Source organism: Desmodus rotundus, chromosome 1 (assembly GCF_022682495.2).
Source record: "Desmodus rotundus isolate HL8 chromosome 1, HLdesRot8A.1, whole genome shotgun sequence".
NCBI classification, from domain to species: domain Eukaryota; kingdom Metazoa; phylum Chordata; class Mammalia; order Chiroptera; family Phyllostomidae; genus Desmodus; species Desmodus rotundus.
Window position 1 is genome coordinate 1330170 of NC_071387.1, and position 25976 is coordinate 1356145.

Sequence of the window (25976 nt, forward strand, 5' to 3'; positions counted from 1 at the left end):
ACAGCAAGGAGGTCCTCGCTCCCAGAGCCAGGACACAGGCCCAGGCTGCCACCCAAGCACCCCCCCCCAGCTATCTCATCCCCCCCAAACCCCAGCCTGTGAAACTACCTCCTGCTACGGACTGAATTGCTGACCCATAACCCCTGCGTGGAAGCCTCAAGCCCAGTGTGGATATGTTTGGAGATAGGGCCTCTGAGGAGGGAACTGGGGTGCAACAAGGTTGTAAGGGTGAGGCCCTGACCCTTGCGGGGACACACCACGGCTCTCTGTCTACCACGAGCAGACCAGTGAGGAGGTGGCCGCCCAAAGGGCAGGAGGAGCCGGAGGCCGGCACCTCGCTCTGGGCGTCCTGCCTGCAGGACCTCGGGGAGCGGGTTTCGGCTGCTGAAGCCCCATCTGTGGCTTTTAGTTAGGTGGCCCAGCAACCCCACTCTGAGGTGTCACCCAGCAGGAATGACCCCAGACACTGTAAGAGAGGGCTTGTGAGGAGCAGAAGCTCGCCTGGGCCCACCTGAGGCCGGCGCCTACGCCCCGCCCTCCACCCTCCATGCCCCGCCCTCCACCCTCCATGCCCCGCCCTCCACCCTCCATGCCCCGCCCTCCACCCTCCATGCCCCGCCCTCCACCCTCCATGCCCCGCCCTCCACCCTCCATGCCCCGCCCTCCATGCCCCACCCCACCGTGAACGCCCAGGACAGATCCGCAGGTGCGAGCTCTGAGCACCTTCTGTTAGAAGCACCTGGGAACGCACGAACCCCCGTGTCTCTAGCTGCCCCGAAGGTGGGGTCCCACATGCACTCAGTCACCCCAATAACCGCCACCCCCCGAGAGTGGCAGGCGTGGAGCAGGCACCTCGTGCAGGGGGTCCCTCCGCATGTTGCGCCCTGCCAGGGGCTCGTCGTGGGGGAAGACCACGGAGTAGTTCTTGGCGTAGGACTCGTGGCTGCGCTCGCGGACCCAGCGGCGGTGGTCCGTGAGCGAGTGATGAAAGCGCCTGTCCCAGACGGAGAGGTGGAGAGGCCAGTCACCGCCATGGGACCTGATGGGGAAGGGAGGGCCAGGGACCAGGGGCCCAGGGCAAAACCGGATCCTCGGTCCCTCCGCCAGAACCCTGCCAGGGGCTTGGGTATCAGGAGGTGCTCCTGGCCCTCCATTCGCAGTCTGTGGGGCCTTGAACACGCCGGGACCTTGGTGAGCTCAGCCTCCTCACTGCGACCCTCCCCCCCACAAAGCCTCTCTGCCAGCCTCTGGGTGGGCACACCTGCTGGTGCCACCAGCTCTTCCATCTGGACTCTCCACTCAAGGCTGCCTGGCTCCAGCCCCTGCACACACTCAAATAACCCTCCTCCCAGCTCAGCGCCAAGGCCAGCGGCCTCGGCCACTCCATCTGCACAGTGGGAGGGCTGGGTCCAGCGGCTGGGTCCGGCTGCTGGTCCTGGAGCTGTCTGGCAGGACGGGCAAGGCACGGGGACTGGAGACCCTGCAAACTCTCAACAGCCTCACTCACTTTCTTCCCTCACTGCCTCCTCTTCCAAGAAGCCCTCCGGATTTCAGGGGAGGCTCCTTTCTAAATTGCCCTGGTTATTGCCCCCACCACACCACATCCCGCAGACGCTGGTGTGCACTTGCCTGATGTCGTAGCCGTACATGTCCTTCTCCGGGCGTCCATGGACGATCCAGTGGGCCAGCTCCTGCCCACAGCCGCCACCCAGCATCATTCCTGCCAGGAGGGTAGCCACAGTCTGTGACCTACCCCCAGGGCTCCCCACCCGGGTTCCGTGCCCTCCATCCCCACGGGCAGCATTGCTCCCTGAACCCGGACCCCACCCATCCTGGGCCCGCCCCTCATGCCACCTGGGGGAGCTTGGAGAATGGGAGGAGAGGCCACGGGGCGCCAGGGGGCTGCTGCCTGCAGTCACCTGCACTGTTGAAGCCGCAGCCCAGGAAGAACCCTCGGAGTTCAGGCGCCTCCCCCATTAGGGGCTTGTGGTCAGGGGTGAAGGACTCTGAAAGGAAAGGAGGGGTTGCATGCACCTGGTGGGGTCTCCTGAGAGTCAGACGGAGGGCTCTGCAAGTGTCTCCGTCCACCAGACCCTCCTCATCCTAAAGACCCAGCTCCATGCCACTTCTTCCAGGGAGCCTCCCTGGTTGCTCCTGCCACAGTCCCCTGAGCGCCTCCAAGTTTGCTGCCACAGCCATCCGCCCCAAGCCAGTCCTGCCTTGTGGAGCCCCAGTCAGCCTCCTGGCTGCCAACATTCTCCTGCCGACAGGGGCCTTTCCCTGAGCCCCCATCCTGTGCCGCGTGCGGCCCCCCTCACCGCACCATCTCCCTGCTGGGTCACTGCCAGTCACTCTTGCCTGCTGGACCCTGAGCACCAAGTGGGCAGGGGTGGGGCTTTGCTCGGCGCCGAGTCTGAGGCCCGGCTCAGGGCCCAGCACACAGTAGGGGCCTGGCAAGTGTGTGCTGAGTGAACGGATGATCCTCAGTTCTCTGGGAAAGGGGACCGAGACCCCCGCTGCGGGGCTGCCTCGGGCCAGGGCGTGGAGGGAGAGGGGCCACGGCGAGAAGTACAAAGGGCCGCACCGGGCAGCCACAGTCCTGGGTCGCAGCCCCGCTCCACCCCTTCCTGGCTGTGGGACCTTGGACAAGTCACTTCGCCTCTGAGCCTTAGCTCCCTCGTCTGGAAAATCAGCATCGAAGTACCTCCCAGGGCTGTGAGGTCATCTGTCTACAGAGAGCCACAGCCCACCTGGGGGAGCCCAGGGCTCAGCCTGGGAGTCAGCTCTGGCCGGTAGCAGCCCCATCCCACCCGGGGGAGCTGACAGGGCGAGGGAGACACAGCAAGTATGCACATAAGCAAAGAGGGAGCATGGGGTGAGAAGAGGGGGCCTCGCAGGGCTTGCGGCCGGCGGTCCTCAGTGGGGCAGCAGGCAGCCCCGCCCCCGGGGGATGGATACAGGTTCAGCCCCGGTCCCGTGAGAGGACAATGGACCTGGGACCCCAGGTCAGGGCCGCCTGGCTCCAGCCTCTGCTCCCTGCAGTGACCAAGGTCAGATCTGGGGAGGGGAGCGCAGCATCTGAGCTGAAGGAGGCCCAGCCTTGGGGGCCCTCGGGGAGCTCCCAAAGAGCAGGAAAGGGTGGCCCCCTGGGTCAGAAAGGCGGCAGAGTGGCTGCAGGGGAGGGTGAGCTTCCCCGGGGGGGGGGGGCAGGCTGCTGAGGGGGCGGGTGGGGGGAGTAGGGCAGCTCCGAGGAAAGAGTCAAGCCGCAGAAAGCAGAGGTGAGGTCGTGCCCTGGGCGGGGGAGGACCCAGGGAGCACTCTGAGAACCTCGGTGCCCTGGCCGGGGGAGGACCCAGGGAGCACTCTGAGAACCTGGATGTCCCCAGGCCCCGCCTGCAGGCAGGGAATTCTGAAGTGCCTCGGAGGGACTGTGAGGTGATGGCCTGCAGGAGCCCGTTTCCGGGGACGAGGGTCTTGAATGTTTAACAAATGACTCAAGACTGAGCCACATGGAGAGAGACGCAGGGTGCACGGGACCAAGACCCCACCTCGGCTCCGACCTCCAGCCCTGAAATGGGAGCTCTGCCCGACCCCCCCACCCTACTTCCCCGAAGTCGGGGCCTGGGGCTTCCCTGCTCTGTCCCCGAGGCCAGAGGCCCCGACTGTGCTTGGACTCCTGGCAAGGAGCACCGCTGACCTCCCCAAATCCTCCCCCACAGCCGGGAAACCAGCGGGGAAAACAGCCGGGCCGTCCTCGCTCGCTCACCCTCCCCAGGCGAGCCGCTGCCGTGGGAACCTGGACTCCTGGTCCAATTACACTGAGCCGGTTCCCTGGGTTATCAGTGCCCCAGGACCGGTGCCAGGCCTGTGTCTCTCAGGCCCAGGGGGGCGGGTGAGTCATCAGCCAGCTCCCACAGCCAGCCCAGCACTCAGGGTGCTGCCACGCTGCCCCCTGCAGGCGGGCCCGGGCGCCCCTCTGCCTCTCCCTCCCTGGGAAACGGTGCCTCTCACCCAAGGCCAACTTAGGCCCTGAACAGATTAAAGCAGCTCTGGCCGGTGGCTGGGAAGACACCCTTGCACCGGATGGACAGGGCTGGACGCCCGGCGGCCCCAGTCCACGGCATCGGGCCCCTTCCCCTCTCCTGTCCTGTCTCCCCTCACTCCCGGGGTGGCCTGTGGATGCCGTTTTGCCCCAGGCGTCTGGCTGTCCACATCTGCTCACGGGACCCACGGCCGTTTGCGGGCCTGGGCCGTGCCCTGCTCCTGAGTGTGGCTTCTCCTCCTTGCCCCGTCCCCGTGGGGTAGCTGTCTGTCACCCACTTCACAGGCAACGGCACCCAGGCACAGGGACTTACAGCCTCACGCGCGACGTCCTGTTTGGGCAGCACTGCCTGCCTCTGAGCCCCTCTGCACAGCCCTGAAATGGGGAAGCTTGCCCTGCCCCCCTGTGCACGGCCTCTGGGGCCCCCTAAGACAACAACTTAGGCTGCCTTAGCTGCCCCTGGCCTGGGGTCCCTTTGCTCCCTGGGCCACCCCAGGATGGCCCTGTCCCAGGCCACGGAGTCAGGGAGCGGTCACTTCTCTCCGCGAGGCTGAGTTGCTGGGAATATCCTTGCATTCCCGGAGTCCGGCCTGGCAGGAGGCCTGCAGGGGCTTGGGCTGGCGGCCTTGACCGAGCACTTCAGCTCTGAGGGTCTGTGTCCCTGGCCTGTAGCCCCGGATGTGCCCTATGGGCCCTTGGGGGACCTGGGAACCAGGCACTCTGTCGTCCCCAGTTCCATTTCTGCTCCAGCCCCCTCCGTTCAGCTCTCCCTGAGCAGACAGCGGAGCCTGCCCACACTCAGAGGGGTGAGGCCAACAGCCCTGGGTCCCCGACAGCCAGGTGGAATGTTCTGGAAAGCCGGGAGAGCGGGGACCGGACTGGACTGTGTCTCTAGTTTTGTGAGCAGGGCCCTCGCTCAGCCCCATTTCACAGGTGAACACACTGAGGCCCAGGGACGAGTCGAGAGGAGGTTAGGAGCCCCGCCTGGGCCATCAGGAGGTGCTCACACGGGGGTGGGCTGAAGCCTGGCTGTGTGCTCATCGGGGGCAAATTTCTGTGCCTGCCCAGCTTAGGTCTCCGGCCTGCAGAGAAGAGTGAAGCGGTGCCCACCCCCAGGGCCACTAGAAGGGGCGACGAGAAAGCATAGGGACACCCAGGCTCGTGCCTGGCACAGGCCAGCCTCCGGACGACCGGAAGACACGCACCCGCCGCCCCCAGGGCGCCCCACTCACCCGGGCCACACACCGTAGACTTGACCCCCGTCTTCGCCAGCACAGGGACCCGGTTGATGGCGCCCTCGATGTGCTGGGTGAACACGTCCCAGTCCAGGTCGAAGAGGCCGAAAGCAAACTTGTCCGACACCTTGGTGGGGGTGGGGAGCAGGGCGGGGGGGCAGGGACGTGCCCTGTGACGCCGCCCATGGGAGTGGCAGGTCCCCTACAGGTATCCGTGGTCTGTCTCCCCCTCACCCACCCCGAAGCGGGCCTGTCTGCTCCCCCAGCCCAGCTCCACCTGGGGGCCCTGCTTCCCTGCCCTCCCTCAACCCATTCTCCTAAGTCAGGTCACGTCCCCTCTTGCCCTTCAGCTTCCTGTGGATCCCAGAGCTCCTCTGTGGTCTGCAAAGCCCTACATGAGCCGGCCTGTGTGGATCACCGACCCACAGCCACGCTGGCCTGCCCTCAATCTCGGAGACGGGCAAGCTTGGCCTCCGGCCTTCACCTCCACCTGGGCAGCTCCTTGCCCACCTTGTTCTCTGCAGGGCCCCATGCAGCGTGACCTCCTCAGTGAGCCCTCATTACTTTGCTTATTGTATGTCTCCCCACCAAAATACAGGCCTCCTGCAACAGGGACTTTTATCTTAGTTTCCCTGTTTCTCCAGAAAGTAAAACAGGACCTGGCCCACGTTGGTCGTCTAGTTTTTCAGTGTGTGGACTAAACGCATGAATGTAGGAGCCAGGGCGGCCCACACACGCTCGAGGTGGCTGTGGGGACTGCCGGGTCTGCACTCGAGTCCAGAAGCTGCCAGGGGCGCAGCCCAGGCTGGGGATGGGCAGGGCACAGACTTGTTGGCTGATGGACAGCGGACCATGTTCTCCTGTCCTCTGGTTCTTCAAAAGCTGCCATTGTACAGTTTTACAGCCTCCAGCTGCTGGCGCTCTGAGGTCAGCCCTCCGATGTGGGGTGGCCTATATGCCAGGTTCTCCAGGGGTCACAGCAGAATGGGTTTGACCCTTGTGGGGCCAGGGGACCTGACGTTTCTCAGGGGCAACGAGGAGCTTCAGGAGGTGGCTCCTCACACTGAGCCACAGCCCTGACCCCCCCCCACTCCCTGTGTGCCTCACCTCCTCCCAGAAAATGGGGTTCGTCTCATAGCCGCCCACGGACAGGCCGTCGCCCTGGAGGCGGAGGTAGACTGAGGCATCGTGGTCACGGACATTGGGCATGTTCTGGAAGGCAGAGCAGAGAGAGAGAGGCCTTGGGGTGAGCCCGGGCTGGGCAGGGGCCAGCGCCTCCCCCAAGGGCCCCAGGCCCACAGAGGGCCCGAGGGCCTCCTTCTTGTTGTAGGGGCCTGAGGACACAGGGGACCCAGGGCCTCAGGTTGCACAGTGGACAGAGCAGCACCAGGCAAGGCTCTCCTTCCCCAAACCCAATGAAAACAGCAGCAAAGACATGAAAAGGAGGAGGAATGTAGGGGGAGGGGGAGGGAGGGAGGGAAGAGGGAACCCATGGAGAGAAGAGGGCAGAAGAGCCCAGCACAGACAGGAGATCCCAGCAACACGGTGCAGGGTTTGGGGGGGGGGGGGGGCAGGCAGGATGTGTGTGCATGTGTGTGTGAGCGTGAGAGAGACTGTGTGTGTGCATGGATGTGAACAGGAAGATGGGTGAGGGTCCTTTCCAAGCAGCAGGGCCCCGGTCCCCTGCATCCCCACCCAGGCAGCCGAGGGCCCAGCCCTGCCCTGTGGGAGGCCTGCCCGAGGTCTGTCTCTAGACACGGGATCCCCAGAGGCTGCAGGCTGGGGACAGTGAGGGGTGAGCGCCCCCGACCCCACACAGCAGCGTGGAGACTATTTTGCGGAGACACCAAGTGGCCTGGAGAAGGCTCCAGAGGCAGAGACTGGGGACCCTCAGCAAAGAAGAGGGCTTTCCCCGCCGCCCCTGCAAAGGGGCCCTCCTGTGCCCCTGTCTGGCTTCCCGTCAGCCTGCAGGACAGAAAACTTCGGAGGCACGAGAAGGTGGGCCCGCGAAACAGAGGCACAGTCCCAGACCAAGAAAGGCATCGTTCCGTGACATAGGGTCATCAAACTGAAAATTCGACAGAAGGGTCAGGTACGGCCGAGACCCTCTTCCAGATATTTGGCTTAAAAAAACACGGGAGTCAGGAAGTTGGTCCTGAAGGAGCAATGCCCGCCTTCCAGGGCCCCACAAAGAGAAAACGGGGCCAAACGAGACGTCAGCGCAATCGTCCGAGCCGGTCTCTCAGGCTGAAACTCACGAGTCTGGGCATCGAAGGGCCCAGAAGGGCCCGACAAGCCCTGTGAATGGACCAGGCAGCACCGAGGCTGCGTCGGGCTGAACCCAGGTGAGTGCTAGGGGAACAGGTGCACCCGAAATGAAGAAACAGCAGTTCCAAAGGCTAGTGACCTGGTGCCCCCCTTCAGAACTCTGAGAAATGATTTTATCACAGAATTCCAGACCCAGACAACCCCTCAACCCAGTGTAAGGAAAGAACACAGACTTTTTAATTCTTTCACGGGCACAAAAGCATTTCCTTCTTCTCAGAGGGCACCCAGAGAACCTGCATGAACCGGGGGAGCAGCAGACCCACAGAAGGGGGTGAGAAGGTCCCGGGGTGACAGCGAGCTGAGACCAAGGGCTCTGTCCAAAACGGGGAGGACAGGAAGGCCTCGGGGGAGGGATCGGGACTTACAGACCCCCATGATTTCTGTGGGGCGCACAGGTGTGCGGAGTATGTCATCGACAGGGGTTTGGCAGGGAAATTGTAGCAGTTATGAATACCAGCGCAAATACCCTCAACAAAATACCAGCCAACTAAATCCAGGGCCGTGGGAGAAGGTTTGCAGACCACGGCCCAATGGGATCGATTCATCCCGGAAGGTAAGGTTGGTTTAACACCTGAAAATCAACCTGAGCAGCACGCCGTGCCAACCGAGGAAGAAAGCCGCCCGTCTCCACTGAGGCAGAAAGGACCCTGGACAGAGCCCAACACTTCACCTGAGACACTCGGCGATCTAAGGACGGACGGGACCTGCCTGACACGCACAGCTGACGCAGACTCCCTTGCAGCTTATCCGGCACGGCCAGGCCCAGCGAAGGCTGCTCCGCTCCACGTGGCGCGGGGTGCGGGGGGGGGGGGGGGGGTCCTGGCCAGAGCAGCCGCCAGGTGAGAAGCAGGAATGAAAGGCATCCGACTGGACAAGGGGAAGTAAAACTGCCTCTATCTGCAGAAGACGTGATCCTGCATCTAGAAAATCCGAAGGAACCCCCTAAAAACGATCAGAACTAACCAAACAGTTCAGCAAGGCTGGAGGGGGCAAGGTCGATACACAATAACGAACATTACACTTCGCACACAGCAGCGAACCACCCGAAACGAAACGAAACAATTCCATTCCCGTCATCGGAAAGACTGTGGAAGTGCTTACGAATGAATTTAACACAAGAAGTGTGAAAACTTCATTTAAAGACTAGAACAGAAGTCCAAGAAGACCTACTAAGTGAGTGGGGAGACGTCCGTGTCCGTGGGAGACTTACTGTCGCTGAGGTGGGGACCCTGCCTCCGACCTGCTGAGTCAGCATCGTCCCCACTGAAGTCTCGGCTGGCGTCGCGGGGACGTTGACAAGGTGACCCTGACGTTTACATGAGAAGGTGAGGGACGCAGAGTACCCTTTTTCAAGAAGATGGAGGACTCGCACTTCCTGATTTCGAAACTTACTACAGACTTGCTACAAAGCGACAGCGAGGAAGACCTGGCAGAGTATCACACGGCGGGGGGGGGGGGGGGGTGCATAGCTGGAGGGGGGCAGGACCCACGGCCCAGAAATGAACCCTCACGGGGTGGCGTCCAACCACAGCGGCCAGGCAATTCGACGGGGGCAGGATACTCTTCAACCCACGTGCCGGGACGTGTGAGGTCCCCCCGCGCAAGAATGAAGTCAGGGCCCTTCCTCACACCACCCGCAAAACCTAATCAAAATGGACCACAGGCCGAAGTATAAGGGCTAAAGCTATAAAAGTCTTAGAGGGAAGTATGAGAGTGAACCATTGTGATCTTGGGTGAGGAAACGCCTCCCTAAACAGGGCACCACACGCACAAGGGACAAAGAAACACATCAGCTGTGCTTCGTCAGCACCGAGAACTTCTGTGTGCCACCGCCATCGACGGAGGGAAGCGACGCCCCAGAATGGGAGACAAGAGCCGCAAATCATAAACCTGATGAACGATCTGTATCCAGAATATATTAAAGCTCTTACAGCCCGGGCTGGTGTGGCTCAGTGGACTGAGCAGCAGACTGCGAACCAAAGGGTCACCGGTTCGATTCCCAGTCAGGGCACATGGCTGGGCTGCAGGCCAGGTCCCCGCTAGGGGGCGCGTGAGAGGCAACCACACACTGATGCTTCTCTCCCTTTCATTCTCCCTCCCTTCCTCTCTCTATACTTTATTTAAAAAAACTCTTATAACTAAAAAAAAAGCCACACACACAATGAGCAAAGAATCTATACAGACATTTCTCCAAAGAAGAAATAGGAATGGCCAAAAAGCTCAAGAAAAGATGCGAACACCACTAGTCATCAGGGACACGGAACTCACAGCACAGGTACGTCCCTGTCCCTGCTGGGGTGGCTGGAATCAGACGCCAGCAGGGTTGGCGAGGACGTGGGGAAACTGGCGCCCCATCCACGGCCGGTGGGGGTGTGAGACAGCACAGCTGTTCCAAAAGGACGGTCCCTCAGGACCTTAAACCCAGCGACTCCACTCCGAGGTGTCCCCCAGGAGAAAGGAAAGCTCGCCCACCCACGTGGACACTCGGCCGGGGATGTTCTTGGCAGCACTGCTGACAGCGGCCAAGGACCAGGCACACCCGACGGCCACCAGCAGACGGAAGGGCAGACAGAGTGCAGCTCACAGGGCCGTGTTCAGACACGAGAAGGAAGGAAACTCGAACGCCCGGACCACCGGGGCGGAGCGGGGGAGCCTGGAGATGCCACATGAGTGGCAAGAGCAGCCACAGACGTCTGAGAGGTCACAGACGGTGGGAGTCCCTCTCACCGAACGTCCGGAAATGGAAACCCGGGGAGACAGAGTTAGAGGAGTGATGGCCGGAGGTCGGCGGGGGTGGGGCGGCAATGGGGACACTGGCAGTGGGTGCGGGTTTGGGGGCTGAGAGAGTGTTGGTGGTGGACGGGGACAGGCAGGTAGATTGACAGACCGGGGTGACAGGTAACAGATCGTAGGCAGAGGGCAGGTGGACGGACAATAGATACGCAGATAACGGATGGTAAAGACAGACGACAGACAGGCGGACAGATGATGGACGGGAGTTATCCGTGACGCTGACGTGGAAACCTGGGCCACTGGAGAGCAGCACCGTTCACACACCCAGGAAGCACGGCGAGTCGGACGCTGCCTGCCGGGGATTAGCCGCGTCCCTTCCCGTGGTCACGAGTAGCCAGCACTGACCGCTGGCTTGACCAGTGCGCAAATCAAGGCCAAATCGTTTTTAGAAAGCGAGCGTGGGGGGTCGGGAGGGCACGTGGATGGGGTGCATCCCCGCCGCCCCCCCAGCACTGGAAGGAATACGTGCACTCAGGGCGGGGGAGGGGCGGAGGGGCTGTTGTTGGGGGCACAGGGGCGCTCTCGGGAACTAGGCCCTTCAGGAACGGAGAGGGCCACTCAGCATGACCTCCACGTAGGGACAAAGCACAAAGCCAGCCGGGCTCCAGAAAGCAGGGCAGTGGGGACCCCTGGTGGCCAGGGCAGCCCCTGACTTTTCTTCCAGCAGATAGTGTCCCCATCTCCCGGTGACCCAAGGAAGCCAGGCTTGTCCAGGGCGGGGTGGAGGCCCCCAGGCCCCCCTTTGCCAGGGCTGACCCTAACCCAGGGCAGCATCGCTTCACACTGTCCCCACCCCCAGACCCTCAGGCTCCTCCGAACGGCCTGCAGGAGCCAGCTGCCACACTCCAGGCTCTCCCCCACCTCGTCCCTCTTGGCCACCTCCAGCTGTGGCCTCCACAGGAGAGTCCCCTGCCCACAGACAGGGGACCCGGCGGCCCTCGTCCACCCGTGTTGGACCTGCCTGGTCACTAGTGTGTGCCTTCCACCCCCCTGGGACGAGCCCCCGGCCCTTCGGCTATAGCCTCAGCTTCTCCACTCGAGCCTGGGACACTGGGCTCCTCCCGTCCGTGTTGGGTGGAGGCGGACAAGGGGGGGTGAGATGGAATGGTGGGTGACAGGTGGGTGGACGACTGGGTGGAGGAGGAACACATGGGTACACGGACGAAGGGAGGGACAGATAACGGACGGATGACCAGAGGAATAACAGGGGGCAGAGATGGAGAGCCCTCGAGGAAGAAGGGGTGGACGGAAGCATGAACGGTTGAAAGGGTGGGTGGACGGCCGGAGGGAAATGAATGGAGAGACAGGAGGGAGCGAGGGAGGGAAGAGGAGTGGCCCGTGACGAGGGGACCGGAAGCTACCAGCCGCCACTGCAGGAGAGGGAGGGAGAGGGCCGGGCGGCCGGGGGGCTCTGAGGCCGGAATCGGGGTATACCTGGGGGCACATGGCTGCCCCAGACCGCCTGCCCAGCAGCCAGATGTGGGACAAGCTGGGCCACCTGCAGGGGGCAGGACCGCTGGGCACCCTGGAGGAGCTGTGCCTGAGGGCCCAGTGGTCAGCGCCATCAGTCACAGCTCCGCCTCCTCGCTGGGGTCTCACGCCACCCGGACACCCAGTGTGCCCATTTCACCGCCCAGGCGACTGAGGTCCGGGTGCTGAGGGAGCCGGCACGGTCTCGCCGCGTGTAAGTGCCAAGGCCCCTGCGCCCCCCGACAGCCGACGCCGAGCCCGGGGCTGCCACTTGCCTGGATGCCCTCGATGCGCTCGGTGACGACGTAGGCATGGTGCATGGCCACCAGCGGGACCTTGACTCCGGCCATCCGGCCCACGGCGTCCGCCCACACCCCTGTGGGCGCAGAAGGTCAGCTCAGCCCTGCAGGCACCTTCCGGGGCGGCCCATCAGGGGGCGGTGGCACGGCCGCCTGGCAGGCCTGAGCCCTGGCCACCCCAGAGGGGGCCAGCAGCACACACGCCCACCTGCACAGTTGACCACGCAGGGCGTCTGGATGGAGCCGTGCTGGGTCTCCACGGCCGCAACCCGCCGCACCCCGAAGTCGTCCGTCCGCACTCGGATGCCCGTCACGGGGCAGTTCTCGATGACCTGGGACGAGACCGGTTGCTTGCAGAGCGGGCTCTCACCACCCCCCATCCCGATGGGCCCTGGATCCCCGCTTCTGACGCTCCAGGCTGCACGGGCCGCCGCCGGCGACAGGGGGCCACCCCAGCCCTGGAGACTAACCCTGCACTCCTGCACTCGGAGAACTGGCCCCCACACCCAGCGGCCGGTTCCCGTAATGTGACTTTGAAAAAGAGCCTCGTTTGCCTAAATGCTGCGTGCAGGCCACCGCTCGGTGGACGGTAGCGAGCGACCGTGGGCGCGCAGTGTGCCCATCTGCCCGGGAAGTGGCCTTGGTGGCAAACAACGAGGCAACTCTGGGAGAGGCGTCCCTTGTCCTTCAGGGCTGGGACCTCGGGGAGGGGTGGGGTGGGGGTCAGACCCCCACGCGCTGCCCTTGCAGGAGCCGGCAGCCGGCTCAGAGAGGCCCCAAGGCCACGCAGCAGTGAGAAGGGCAGCTGCTCTCCTGCCTTCTGCTCTCAGGGTCCTTAGGCAGGCGAGGTGGGCTGGCAGCAGGGGGCCAGGGCCGGGGCGGTGGGTACCTGTGCCCCGCGGGCGCTGGCGGCCCGGGCGAGGGTGCTGCAGGTGCCGGCGGGGTCCATGGTGCCGTCGTGCGGCACGTACAGGGTCCCGTACAGGTCGTCCACGTTCATCAGCGGGTACAGCTCCTTGGTCTCCGCCGGGCTCAGCACATGGGACTCCACGCCGTAGGCCTTGCCCAGCTAGGGGATGCGGGGACAGTGACTGAGCCCTTGGGAAGCAGACCTCTTCTGGCCCCAGTCTTCCCAGCCTGGGCCACAAGGTCCAGCTCTGACCCTCCCCCCTCTAGGAGGCCTCAGCTGGTGCCCACAACCCCGCGGTCCATGAGCACCAGGCGTGATGACAGAAAACCCGCGTGTCGGGCCTCCCCAGACTCCCGGGCTCAGTGCCCTGCGCTCTGCAACGTGGTCCCTTCTCGTGGGGAGAACACCGAGGCTCGGCTGGGAGAGCAGAGGCCCTCCTCCCAGGCGGCCCTGCCGGTGAGGGCAGTGCCAGGGTTGGAACCCAGACCCGTCAGGGCTCCGTCCCACACCACACTGCCCCACCCTCCCTGCAGGGGGCGCACCCACCGACATGAGCCTCTTGTACTCATCCAGACGCTGCCGGTTGGAGGCGATGAACAGGCCCCCGTTCTGGATCCAGCCCGTATGCAGCCCTGTCTCCGCTGGCAGGTCGTGGCTCACCACGCGCCGCGTGTGGGCCAGCAGCTCCACCTCCACGTCGCTGGGCCGCAGCTGCCACAGCAGGCCTGGCGGGGAGGAGCGGTCACAGTCTGTCCCACCCTCGGGGTGCTGCGCCCCCTCCCCCAGGCCAGGGCCCACAGGGACCAGGCAGCGCCCAGCACCCGGGTCTTTCCCCAGAGGTTGGCGAGCAGGAAGCGAGGGGTCAAGGCTGGGCGGCGGGTGGCTTGGGGGTCAGCAATGTCAGAGGCTCCGTTCCTCGAGCCCCTGCTGCGGGCCGCACCCTGGCCGCACTACCACGGGGACCAGCAGCCCCCTGAGTGAGGCAGGAGGATGACTTCACCCAGAGCCGCCGGCCTTCTCCCACAAAGCCGCTCGCTGCCTTGGAGCAGAGCCTGGGGAGTGGGAGGCCTGGAGGGACCATGTCCCAGCTGACTGACACGGGGCAGCGGGAGGCAGAGGTGGTGTGTTTGGGCCTGGGGTCACCTCCCTGGACCTGTGCCACCTGAGCGCATCCCAACCCCATGTCCGGTGACCTCATGCCAGCAGCGTGACATCAGCCAAATCAGGCGTGTTTATCCCACAGACACCAGTGGACTTGACCCAGGGTTAGGACAGAAGGCTGGGCGCCCTGGGGATATGAGCACAGTAGGTGCTTAATTCACGCCCATCGGTGAGTCAGAAGGAAGAATCGTAGACACACCCGGTGGTCCTGGAGGAGCCCAATGGGCACCCGCCCGCCCGGTTGACCCCTCCCTGTCCGACCTCACGCCCGTGTGCGCCCTCACCCCAGGGCGGGGTGATGCGGCGCTTCGCTCTTAGAATAGACAGTAGGCTCCAGCTCCGTCTCAGCTTCGACCTCCGGAGTCCCCGGCGGGCGTCTGCTCCCCCTCCCACCACCACAGCTGCGGAGACGTAGGAACAGGCAGCCACGCTCTGCCCACCCGCAGTCTGGCCGCGTTTTCTCCGCTCAGCTTCCCCTGAGCGGCCTGTGGCTGCCGACCCAGACCTGGCCCCGCCCCCGCTGAGTCGGCCCCGCCCACGCCCGCAGCCCCGCCCTACCTGCGGTGTGCCAGGTGGTCCCGGAGGTCAAGCGCTCCCGCTCCAGCAGAATGGCACCGCTCACGCCCAGCTTGGCCAGGTGGTACAGGGTCTGGCAGCCCAAGCTGCCTCCGCCGACGACCACCACACTGGCCGTGCTGGGCAGGGGCCGGCTTGGACCTTGCGCCTCCACCGAGGGGCCCGGGGCCTCCTTCAGGGTCCGCTGGTAGGGCACGCTCTTCTCAGTGGTAGGGCTGGCCCCACTGGTCAGGGTCCGCAGCCCCAGGCCCTGCGCGCGGCTCCGACGGGGGCGTGAGGCGGCAGCACCCAGAGCTCGGCTCAGCGAGGCCATGGGGACCGCAGGTTGCAACAGCACAGGGAGCTGGGGAGAGAGTCTCGGCTGACCTGGGAAGGGACAGTAGGCCATGGGGGCTGGGCCAGTCAGAGCCCAGGGGACTGTGCCCCCCACACTGTGACCCCCAGGCTTCCACCCGCTGCCCCACGGCCTGCATGGGCTCATGCCGTCATACCACCTGAGGGCCTTGTACACACCAGGGCCTGGCTGGGCCCAGGGAGACCATGGTGGGGGACAGTAGGTCCCAGCCAGCCCAGGGAGTGGACAGAGGCAGGGCTGTGACAGCTGGGGAGGGTGTCAGGGACACAGGGGGCAGTGGGAAGGAAGGGCCAAAATGAGACCCGGGAAAGTGGGGTGCCCTGTGGGAAAGGGCAGGGAGGACTGGAGGGGACCTGAGAACTGAGGACAAGAAAAACCACCGGTCTCAGAGAACAGGGGGCCCAGACGGGCAACTGTGCGAGGATGGGGGGGACTGGAGAGCGGAGGGACCTGTCCCCACAGCAAGATGCTTCCTGAGGGTGGGGACCCAGTGACCCACAGGTCTGGTGCTGCAGGGTGGTGGTGGCCAGGGGACATGGACACGGGGGGTCCACCAGAGGAGACTGTGGCAATAACCTAGGGGAGATGAGCTCAGGGGTCGGGGGCCATGGTGAGGGGCCATGGGCATCACCTGGACACACAGACAGGAGGGTGGGAGGAGGGGGGAGGTGTGCGTGGGAGGGGGCATCACGTGGCACATGGCAGCCGCCCTGATACAGAAACACACTCAGCCCAGATCCCACACGACCCCTTGGGGACAGAAGTCATTTCTGCCCAGTGGGCCCCAAGGCAGAAGGTGAGACAGGCGTGAGGTCCAGCCGTCTGCGCTTTGGGCAGGGCCTCAGAAGCTGGGCCCCCCTCACCGCCTCCTCCTCACTCTCCTCCCCATGGACTTCAGGGCTCACCTGAGTCCTTCCTCCTTCAGGAAGCCTTCCCAGACCTCCCCAGCCAGAAAAATCTCACAGTTAGAAGAATGTGACCAGGAGCCCACCTTCTCCAGATAGAAGGTGCTGGAGAGGTGTCCCCCTGGGGGCAGGACCTGCCCAACATGGGGACAAAGGACGCCTCTGAGGGGTCTCCTGGGCCCCCCGGGATGAGCAGGGAAAGCTCGAAAGGTTTGGCTGTGAGCCGAGGTGGGGAGGTGGCCATGCCACCTGCATGCACCTTCAGGACTGACGTCAATTAACGAGTTAATTGAGAAAGGCAACTTCGGTTCCCGGCGTGTACCCAGTGCCCGCTCGCAGTGCACACTGCTGTCCAGAAAAACGCTCTGCAGTCGAGGCCGGGTGGAGGGAAGCCAGGACAACTCCCTGGTGAGTGGAATGGGGAAACTGAGGCAGGTAGCTGATGTGGCTGAGCGAGTCACAGCTGGGTGCGGAGAGTCACCAGTGCGGAGGGTCACCAGCGCAGCGGCCCCAGTGCCTGGCAGGGGGCAAACCTGGGAAAACGAGGACCTCGGCTCTAGGGGGGCCTCCCCACCCACCCCGCCCCCTGCCTTTCCTCCCTGGAGGGGACATCCAGGCCTCAGTGGTGTTTCAGCTCTGGGCCCCCAAAAGCAGCAAAGCCAGGTGGGCGACGCCAGCACCGGCTGCAGTGGCCAACGACCTGCCCTGGTGCTGACCTGTCGACGGAGACCATGACCCTGAAAGGTCACACCTAGTCCTGGCTGGTGTGGCTCTGTGGGCTGGGCGTTGTCCTGCAAACTGAGAGGTCACGTTCGATTCCCAGTCAGGGCACGTGCCCGGCTTTCCAGCCAAGTCCCTGCTTGGAGGCGTGGGAGAGGCAACCGATCGATATTTCTCTCCCTTTCTCCCTCCCTTTCCTCTTAAACTAAATAAATAAAATCTTTAAAAAAAAACCCAAACAGAAAAAGATGTTAAAAAAAAGCTAGAGAGGGAACACCTGGAGGACTGACGAATGTTCCACCAAGCACCCCCCACCCAAGACCGCCCCTAAGATCCCGCCGGCAGGACAGAGATAAGGCCTCAAGACCAAGGACTCCCGCTCCCGCTCTCCCTCTGGGGAGCAGCCAGCGTCCCCCCTCCTTCCCCCACAGGTGTGGGTCTCCTCAACTCAACTCTAACAGACCCCAGGAGACTTGCAACCAGGGGAGCGACGGGCGAGGTCACTTGTCTCAGGCTTGCCCCTGAACCTAAGGCCCCAGGGTCCCCCCTTCTCTGACCCCGCAGTCAGCTACGGCAGCCCAGCCTGGGCTCTCCTGTGCTAGGCCCTTCCGATCCCACTGTCCCCAGCCCAGCAAACCTGCCGTCACAGTCCCCTGCAAGCGTTTCCCACAGGAAGTCGAGAGCCCACACACAACAGGCAGGCCTGGGGCAGCCCCGCTCGGGGCCAGGTCCCCGGCCAGCAGCAAAGTCGTTGTGACTGTCGTCCTCCGTTCACAGGGAGGAGACACAGGCACAGGGAGGCTCGACGTGACTGAGGTCCCAGGGCCGCTCTGCAGCCGAGCTGGGGTGCAAGGCCAGGCCTGTGGGTGGTGGGCTCTCCTGCCCCGTCCTGACCTCAGGTCTGCAGACATCCTGGGGCCTGGTTTTGGGGGAACGCCTGACCCTCTGCCATGCCCTGTCCCATCCTCCCCAGTGGGGGGTTCAGGTGAGGGGCCCAGCTCTTGGGAGGCAGGTCTGCCTGTCCCCAGCGCCTCGACCCTCTTGGGGTGGGGAGCGGAGGGGGTGCAGGGAGCTATGGTTTTTGAGCCTTTGGGGAGCAACGGGGTTGGAGGTCGGGGCAGGGTCTCTGTCCCCTGTCACCCTTTGCCCCTCCGTCTGACCACCTTCTGGCCTCGCTCCTGCAAGCAGCCGGGGCACCGGGAGGCGCGTCCCCCCACTAGTGTCCAAACTTACCTTCTGTCCTTGACGTTCCTCAGCCTCCCAGGACCCCCGAGAGAGGTGTCCTACCTGTGGAAAGTCGGCCTCACCTGGATGTGGGAAGGCTGTCCCCACCCACGACACCGCCCAGCACCCCTGCCCACCTCCTGCCTCTGGCTTCGGCCCCCCCACCTGTGTCACCCCAGTGCTCTGGCCCTGGCACTGCCACGTGCCCAACCTGATCACCGGCCAGTCCGGGATCTCCACCTGGGCTGGGCAGTCCGGCAGCCCAAGTCCCTCCACCTTCTAGAAGCAGCTGCTTCAACATTAACCTGCTCTCCCGCCCCCTCCGATCCTCTCCCACCCCTGGGTCGGCCACGTGTCCCATTTGCCTGGGGGGAGGGTGCAGAACAGCCCAGGGTTTGGGGTCACACGTGGGGGCTGGAGCCGCCACTTGACCTAGCTGGGAAGCGGGGCCCAGAGGAGCCCCTCATGGGCTGCAGGGCGAGGGGGCGACTGGGGAGAGGACCAGGCACAGCCCCGGCCCAGGGCTGCCCCCACAGTGACCTGTGGCCCCGTCCACCCAAGCCAGCGGTCGGAGCAGCCAGAGGCGGAGAGAAGTGCCTCAGTCTCGGGGCCTGTCCCAACCCCGCCCCCCAAGGGGAGGGCAGGGGCCCTGCCTCCCTCCGGAGGGTTTACCTCAACCGCTGCAGCGCCCCTCTGCCCCGGAAGCCTGCCCGTGCCGGGGCTGGTGGCTTCTGTGGTGCCCTCCCCTCTGTCCTTCCTGCGGAGCTCCAGCCGGAACTGGGCTGCCCCCGCCCCGCCCACCGCCGGGGACAGGCTGCCCAGACTGCCAGCTGGAACAGCAGCCAAGCAGGCAGGTCCCAGGCGGGCTGCAGAGCAGGCTGTGAACCCTCAGGGACAGGGCTGGTGGCCTCACCTCCTCACCGCAAAGGCAGGGACCACAGGGCTGCTGCCCGAGGGTGAACCGAGCTCCCTGCCTGCCTCACACACTTGTAACCCAGGCTCGGCCCCACAGGTAGGCAGAGAGTGTGGGGGAGCCCCCAGAGCCTCCACACAGACCTGCTGTCCAGCCTGAGCGTTCAGGGACGCCTGCCTCCACCCAGCGGTGGGGGGCCCTGGCCGGAGAGGGCAGCCGGCTTGCCTCGGGCCATGCAGCGAGGTAGATGGGGAACTGCAGCCTGCCTCTGGGCCTGGGGTGTTCTGTGCCTTCGGAGTGAGGAGGACGCCCAGAGGGGCTGCAGGAGAACAGCACACTGTGCCCGGGGCACAGAGTCCAAACAGGAGCTGGTGTCAGATAGGGACCCTCCCACCACTGGGCCAGAGAAGGCGGGGCTCACATCAGAGCTGGGCAACCACAGGGGGATGCCCGTGGCTGGGGAGAAGACAGTCCTACAGACAAGTGGGCTCTGCCGGGCAGCCAGGTGGCCCCGCTAGCTCGTCTGTCCTCTACATTTGCGGAGCCCTGACTGCAGACAGAGCGCAGCCAGGCGACCCAGAGGCAGCTGAGACCCGGACCCTGCTGTCACGGGGCTCAGGGTCCCAGTGGAAGATGCAGCTGATGTGCTGAGACTGCTCCTGAGTAAATGGTCCTTCCTCCCCACAGGAAACCCAGGAGGGCATCCTGGAGGAGGTGGCCTGGGCTCTGGCCTGTGTATTGCCACCATTCTTGTCCTCACCAAGGGGACAGAGCCCATCACTCACTCCCCTGGCTCCCCCAGAGGAAGGGTGGCTTCTCCAGCATGAGGCTTCCTCAGGGTATCTCAGGGGGTTTTGGGGGTCCAGGTGGGGAGGACACCAGCCTGGTCCCTCTGGGTGGGCTGGGCCTGGCCCCGTGGCCTGAGGCAGGGCTGCATTTGATGGGCTCAGAGAGGGCAAGGGAGAAGGGGTGGCCATGTCCCCCTGAGAACTCCAGGCACGGGACCCATGGACGAGCGACCCGTCAGGCAGGGTGGCCCAGGGTGGCAGCGGGGGACGGCGCTGACTGCTCCCGGCCTTGCACTCAGACAAGCAGATGTTGCAAAGTTCTCATCAACCCAGTGGGCAGCAGCGGCCCCTGGACTTTGGACAAGGGGTGGCGGCTGGAGGGCCAGGCCTGGTGTGGTCAGCGGGTCATCGATCGGGCCCTGCTCAAGTCTGGGAGAGGCAGAGGTGCCACGCGGTCTCCCTGGGTGCTGGAGGGCACAGCTCAGGAGGTGGCCTGGCTCCAGCTAGGGACAGGATTCTGCTGCCAGCCAGCTGCAGCTGCACCACCTTGGGCTGGTCCCCTCACCGAGCCTGTTTCCCCACCTGGCAAGTAGGGAATATCCCCCCCCCCCCCCCCCCCCCCCCCCGTGAGGCCCATTGCAGGGAAGCTTTGTGAGTTTACCCGCGGATGACTGCCTTGCACTTTTAGTGGGAGCAAAGCATGTGCAAATCACTCACGGCCTCGGTGTGGCCGGCCCGCAGCCCCCGCCCTCCCCCCACAGGCAGTCCCAGGCGGGGGTGTGGTGCACTCCTGCCTGCGTGGCCAGCCCTGAGACACCCCCTTCTTGCCCGGGCTGGCCCCAGCCAGCCCCCGCGCCCCACCCGGCCTGCTGGCCCGGTCTCCAGGGCAGATGGAGGTGAGGTGCTGTGGCACTCTGACTGGGCAGGAATATGGGGCGGACCCGGGGGAGGGCGGGGAGAGTTCTGCGTGTGGCCCTGAGAAAGAGGGACACCAAGTAACAAGAGCTGCTGACTTCGAACCCAGGGGAAGGTGGCACCCGGCCACACCGGGTGCCCAGGCCCAGCGGCCTCTGAGCTGGCAGCAAGGCAGCATGCTGAGCTTTGAGCGCAAGAAACGCCGGCAGCCCATTGCAGCGGTGGGAAAGCCGAGCCAGGACTCAGCCAGGCGCACCAGCCCCGGGCGATTCACTCACGGCCTAGGGCAGTTTCCATATGTGGGGGCTGGATTTACACCGCCCAAGTTTTATTTTTCCAACGAGAATCTTTACAAAGAAAAAACCGACCACGTCAACTACCCCGGTGTCTTCACGGAGACGGGGTTTGATTGCCCAGGGTGAGCGGGGGGTCTCCTGCAGCAGCAGGAGGGCGCCCGGCTCCCCGACACCCCCACACCGAGAGCAGAAGGGGCTCAGGGCTCGGACACCGGCCTTCCCAGGAACGGGGCACCCCGGCACACACGGTTCCGAGCGGGCGGCTTCGCGCCAGGGCCCTGGCTCCCACTTCACTCCGTGATTCGTCTCCAGCGTCATCTGTGAGTGAGAAAACATGGAGGCGACATCAGTGGCTTCCTGTGGCTGAGCCCGAGCGGGCCTCGCGGTGACCAGCAATCCCTGTCACCCTGGGATGCCGCGCCCACAGCCACAGCACCGCCCTGGCCGAGGGGACACAGATGGAACTTGGGGAACCTTCCTCCCGTGGAAGTCACCTCTCGGTCCTGGGTGCTGAGGGGCAACACAGGAGAAGCGGCGGCCGGGGCGCAGGCCACTCCCCCCCCAGCTCCAGCCGGGGCCGGCTGGGTCAGCCACACGCTGGGTTTCCAAGCTTCTCTTGTAAAGCTGCGGCACACAGCCCCTGGGCCTGCGCCCTCACAAAACACGCTTAAGTGGAACCCACCTTGTCCACGGCCACAGTCCCCACCCTGCCACTTTGCAAGCACTGGGTGGTGGGCAGTGGTAGTGGAGACAGCTGCCTCCCTCCAGCGCCAGGGGCAGGAGCACCCCCAGAGCAGGTCCCCGTGGTGGCGGGGCAGCCAGTGAACCGCTGGGCCTTACAGTGACAGAGGGGGGTCTGCACACAATCAGCCCCCCAGTCCAGGAGGCTGAGCCTTTGCAGGAAAACACCTCCCCCTGGTGGCCACAGGTAAGTATGAGACCCTGAGAGCAGGACCCAAGACTGTCCCCAGGAGGGGACCCTAAGACCAAAAGGGAGGTGGATCACCACCGGACAGGCAGCTCGGACTCAGCCTGGCCTCTGCACCATCCTGCACACACCACGTGCCCTGGTGGGGGCCTCCACACCAACCAGCAGGGGCTCCGTCTGCGTCTCTGAGCCTTTCTGGAGCGCGGGGCCGCCTCTGGGGGTGTGTCCACTCCTCCCCATAGCTGTCTGTTCTTGTTTTCTCTACTTGGAGACGGAGGCAGAGGGCAGTCACCTCCTCACCCCACCCGCCCTCTCTTCCTTCTCCACAGTCATTGGCCACCTCGGGACTACGTTCCCCGCCCTCCTCTGCAGCTGGCTTCTGGCCGATGGGAGGCGGTTCGGGGAGAGGGTCACGCCCTTCCCTGCCCCTTCTCCCTCCAGGGCTGGAGTGTGGGTGCAGGGGCTGGAGCTGGTCGTGGAACGGGAGGTGAACTTGGGGGGCCACACGGCGGGGACCAAACCGCCCCAGGAGGACCCGAGTCCCTGGCACTGCGAGCCCCGTGCTAGCCCTGGGTCCTGACCCAAGCTGTTGGGTGAGCGAGAAATAACCACCTCTTGTCAAGGGTTGTGCGTCACTGCACCAGACCGTAATCCGGACCGAGTCGGGCCTGCGTCCACGTGGGGCTGCCCAGGGCTGCGGCCGGGGGTCCCATCCGTCCACCTGCCGCACGGCCCCTTCAGCACAGGAGGGTTGAGATGTGCGATCAGCCCCGACTGGTGGGGCTCCGCTGGAGCGTCGTCCCATACCTGAAGGGTCGCCGGTTCGATTCCTGGTCGGGGCACATGCCTGGGTTGCGGGTTCGATCCCCTGTTGGGGCACACAGGAGAGGCAACGGACCGATGTTCCTCTCTCACACCAACGTTGCTGTCTCCCTTCCCCCTCTCTCATGAGAATAAGAAAACCCTTAAAGAAGAAGACTCGGAATCATTCTGCAGAGAGAAGCCAGGGCAACAAAGGCTGTGTGTGGGGGGGGTTCTTCCTACGGGGAAAAGCGAAGGATCACAACTCTGCCCTTCAGGAGAACAAGCGCACAGGGCTGCAGCCGAAGGACAGCGGTCCCAGTCCACCCGGCAGCCGCCTCGACACTGGCCCCGAGAGGGAGTGGGCTTGGCTGCCCCCCCCATCCCCGCTGGAGCCATTGGCCTGACGGCTGTCGCTCCAACACTTGTACAAAACGTGTAATCCGTGCACATTTGTTCCGTGTGTAGTCTTCTACTCGGAACAACTACGTTTCACAGACAATTTGAACTTTTGTTAGAGGAATGGGTGCGGAGTCTCAGCCGGGACAGCCTGCTGAGCCCCCTGCTTCAGCGACTCGGCCGGCAGGGCCACCCACCGCGGTCCCACGTCAGCATCAGCGGCATGTTACAAGTCTGTGACGAAGCACTTTCCCCAATTCTCATTGAAAGTGAGTTTGAGATACGGTGCGGTCCCAGTCTGGACTATTTAGAAGTGCGTTTCTCAGTTTGCAAGCATAGAGAATTTTCATCACTGATTCCTAGCTCAGCTCCATGTGCTGAGCAGCTCACCTTGCACGGTCCCTCCCCTGCAGGGCAGGCGGGGCCTCTGACAGAGGTGATGGGTGTCACCCTGGGTCCCGGCTGGTGACAGAAGACTGCGATCTAGGGGACCAGAGAGACACTCCTGCTGGAAGTGTGGCAGGAGCCGACACCGCAGCGAAGTGACTCCTGCCAGCAGCCTCAGCGAGGGTGGACAGGGACCTTGCCGGGTCACCCCTCCAGAGGAGAACACAGCCTGACTGCCACCTGGGCCTGGGGAGACCTGGGGCGCAGGGGCCAGCTGAGCTGTGCCCGGCCTGCCCCCCAGCAGCTTGTCACTCGGCGACAGAACGAAGACGGTCACGAAGCTGCTGCCTTCCCCTCCGTCCAAACCCTGGAGGGTCCCGCGTGCGGGTCACCCCTCCCGACCTTAGTGTTTGTGGTCACCCATGTAAATCCCATCCGGTCTCCAGCCGCATCCTACCCCGTTCCTTGTTACCCTCGGAGTTCGGAACGTGTACATGTTGACCGTTTCCCTTCGGCCTGAAGCCCCTGTAGAACTTCCTGTAGAAAATCCTTCAGGGGAGCTTGTTAAGCTGCTTCTGCTCCTTCTTTTGCCTTAAAATGCCTTTCTCTTTTTTTCCTTTTCTTTTTTTTTCTAACATTTTGGGGGTTGCAGCATTCCACGCTGGCACTTAGGAGACCCGGTTGACAAATGACTGTACAGTTGATTCGCTAGAAGTAACCTCTCCGTTCTCTCCGGGATTTTTTTTTAAATCCTCACCCGAGGACACCTTTTCATTGCTTTTAGTGAGGGGGGAAGAGAGAAACATCGGTGTGAGAGAGAAGAATCGATTGGTTGCTTCCCGTACACACTGGGCTGGGATCGAACCCGCAACCTTTTGGCTTCAGGATGTCGCCCCAGCCAGCTGAGCCGCCCGGGGCCCTGCAGCCCACGTTAAGATGGCCCTCCCTGCGTGCGGTGTTCGCAGCCTCGCTGGGACGGCTCCAGACTTGTCTCCTTGACTTACCCTCCTGGGGAGTCTTCAGGTCCCTGACCCTCCACACTGGCCTTTGCTTTGCTCTGAAAGATGGCGGGCCAGTATTTCTTCAAACACTGCCTGACTTCCACCCTTCCAGGGTCTGCCGGGGGTGGACCTGCGCTGGGCCTTCCCACGTCCCCGGAGCTGCGTCCCCGCTCACTACCCCTCCTCTGACCGGGTCTAATCCGACCCCGCCACTGCGATCTAGGAGGAACGTCGTGAGCCCTCTGCAGGCTGCCCGGACAGCGGGCCACCAGGGGCTTCTCGCCTCTGCAGGACAGCGAGTGCCCCAACATTCGGCTGTCCACTGGATGGGCGACCCCTGCTGTCCAAGCAGGGGCCCAAGGTCCCCGGCAGGCAGTCCCGGTTGGCTCCCCTGAGCAACTGGAGCCCTCCCTCCGACAAGGCCGGTTCCCCACGCTCAGGCTTGAAGGCGGCAGCATCAGGGGCTGGGGGTGGCAGCGTCACTGCAGAACTGTGAACGCGGCGTGTGTTGCTGCAGCCCTGGGCCCCAGCGGGCCCTGCCGGCGACCCACTGCGCTCCTTCCTCGAGTCACGCCGCGGGAGGCCGGGGCGGCCCACCTGAGCCCAGCCGCCCACCTGGCAGCCACATCCCCCATCCAGCAACTCCGCATCAGCCCTCGGTCTGAGTGGCTGGGTTGTTCCCGCCTGGTCTTTGCGCCCGCGTCCCGGTGCCATTGGCCAACCTCTACGTACACTCGCTACCGTTCTGCTCTGTGGGCCTGCGGCCGTGGTTCCGCTGCCTCCGTGCGGCGCCGTGTCTCCTTGTGGGGCGGGGTTTGGACACTGAGTGTGTGTGGGGAGACTGAGGCAGTCCCCAGGGGAGACTCGCATTCCCTCCTGCTGGGCTCGGAGGGTGTCCACAGCGGGGACCCTGCTTCACGCTCCGGGCGTGCAGACCCCCAGGGACTGCAGCCCCAGGCCAGGTGAGTCACACGGCTTTAGTGTCCCGGGGGGACACAGCAGAGCACAAGCGGAGTGGCCTGAACAACAGAACTGTGTTCTCTCCAGCTCTGGAGGCCAGAAGTCCAAGGTCAAGGTGTCCGCAGGGCGGGTTCCTTCTCAGGGATCCTGGGGAGCCTCTGTCCCATTCTCTCAAGCTCCCAGCAGTTTGCTGGCATCTTTGGGGTCCCTTGGCTGAAAGATGGGTCACCCCCATCTCCGCCTCCGTCCCCACAGACCTGTCCCTGTGTGCAGGTCTACGTTCAAATTCCGCCCTCTTTACAAGGACACCCAGGGACCTCGCTCGCTCTCCCTGCCCCAACCACACCTGCAGGGGCCTCACGTGGCCAGGTGCTGGGGCTGAAGCGGCGGCCTGGCTTCCTGGGAGGGACACAGTTCCGTCCACAACTTGTGTTTTCAGGGGAGGTTTTTCTTCCTTTCACCCTTGTGAAGGCTCAGAAAAGCATCTTCCTGGTCGTCCCACGGGGACTTCGAGAGCCAGCTGGGGGGCAGGGACTGTTTCCACACAGCCTGACCTGCGGGGTGACGTCC

General features: G+C 64.1%; 1 protein-coding gene across 13 annotated transcripts in view; it reads right to left on the reverse strand.

Annotated features, from left to right (window-relative positions):
* Nucleotides 1-18807, reverse strand: part of SARDH (sarcosine dehydrogenase) — a 39534-nt gene extending 20727 nt beyond the window's left edge. The window contains exons 1-14 of one of the 13 annotated variants that reach the window (XM_053919000.1): nt 18691-18807; nt 18028-18081; nt 16791-16865; nt 16334-16479; nt 14797-15180; nt 13624-13802; nt 13057-13236; nt 12376-12499; nt 12144-12244; nt 6385-6489; nt 5275-5404; nt 1920-2006; nt 1630-1720; nt 853-994 (exon numbers count right to left, since the gene is read on the reverse strand). In XM_053919000.1, the coding sequence (XP_053774975.1) occupies nt 853-994; nt 1630-1720; nt 1920-2006; nt 5275-5404; nt 6385-6489; nt 12144-12244; nt 12376-12499; nt 13057-13236; nt 13624-13802; nt 14797-15180; nt 16334-16479; nt 16791-16807 (1686 nt within the window). In that variant the 5' untranslated portion in view covers nt 16808-16865; nt 18028-18081; nt 18691-18807. Of the gene's footprint in view, nt 1-852; nt 995-1629; nt 1721-1919; nt 2007-5274; nt 5405-6384; nt 6490-12143; nt 12245-12375; nt 12500-13056; nt 13237-13623; nt 13803-14796; nt 15181-16333; nt 16608-16790; nt 16934-18027; nt 18082-18183; nt 18517-18690 lie in introns of those variants that run through there. The other 12 variants (XM_053919002.1, XM_053918994.1, XM_053919025.1 and 9 more) reach the window with 12 other exon arrangements.
* Between the last annotated feature and the right edge of the window lie 7169 nt (nt 18808-25976).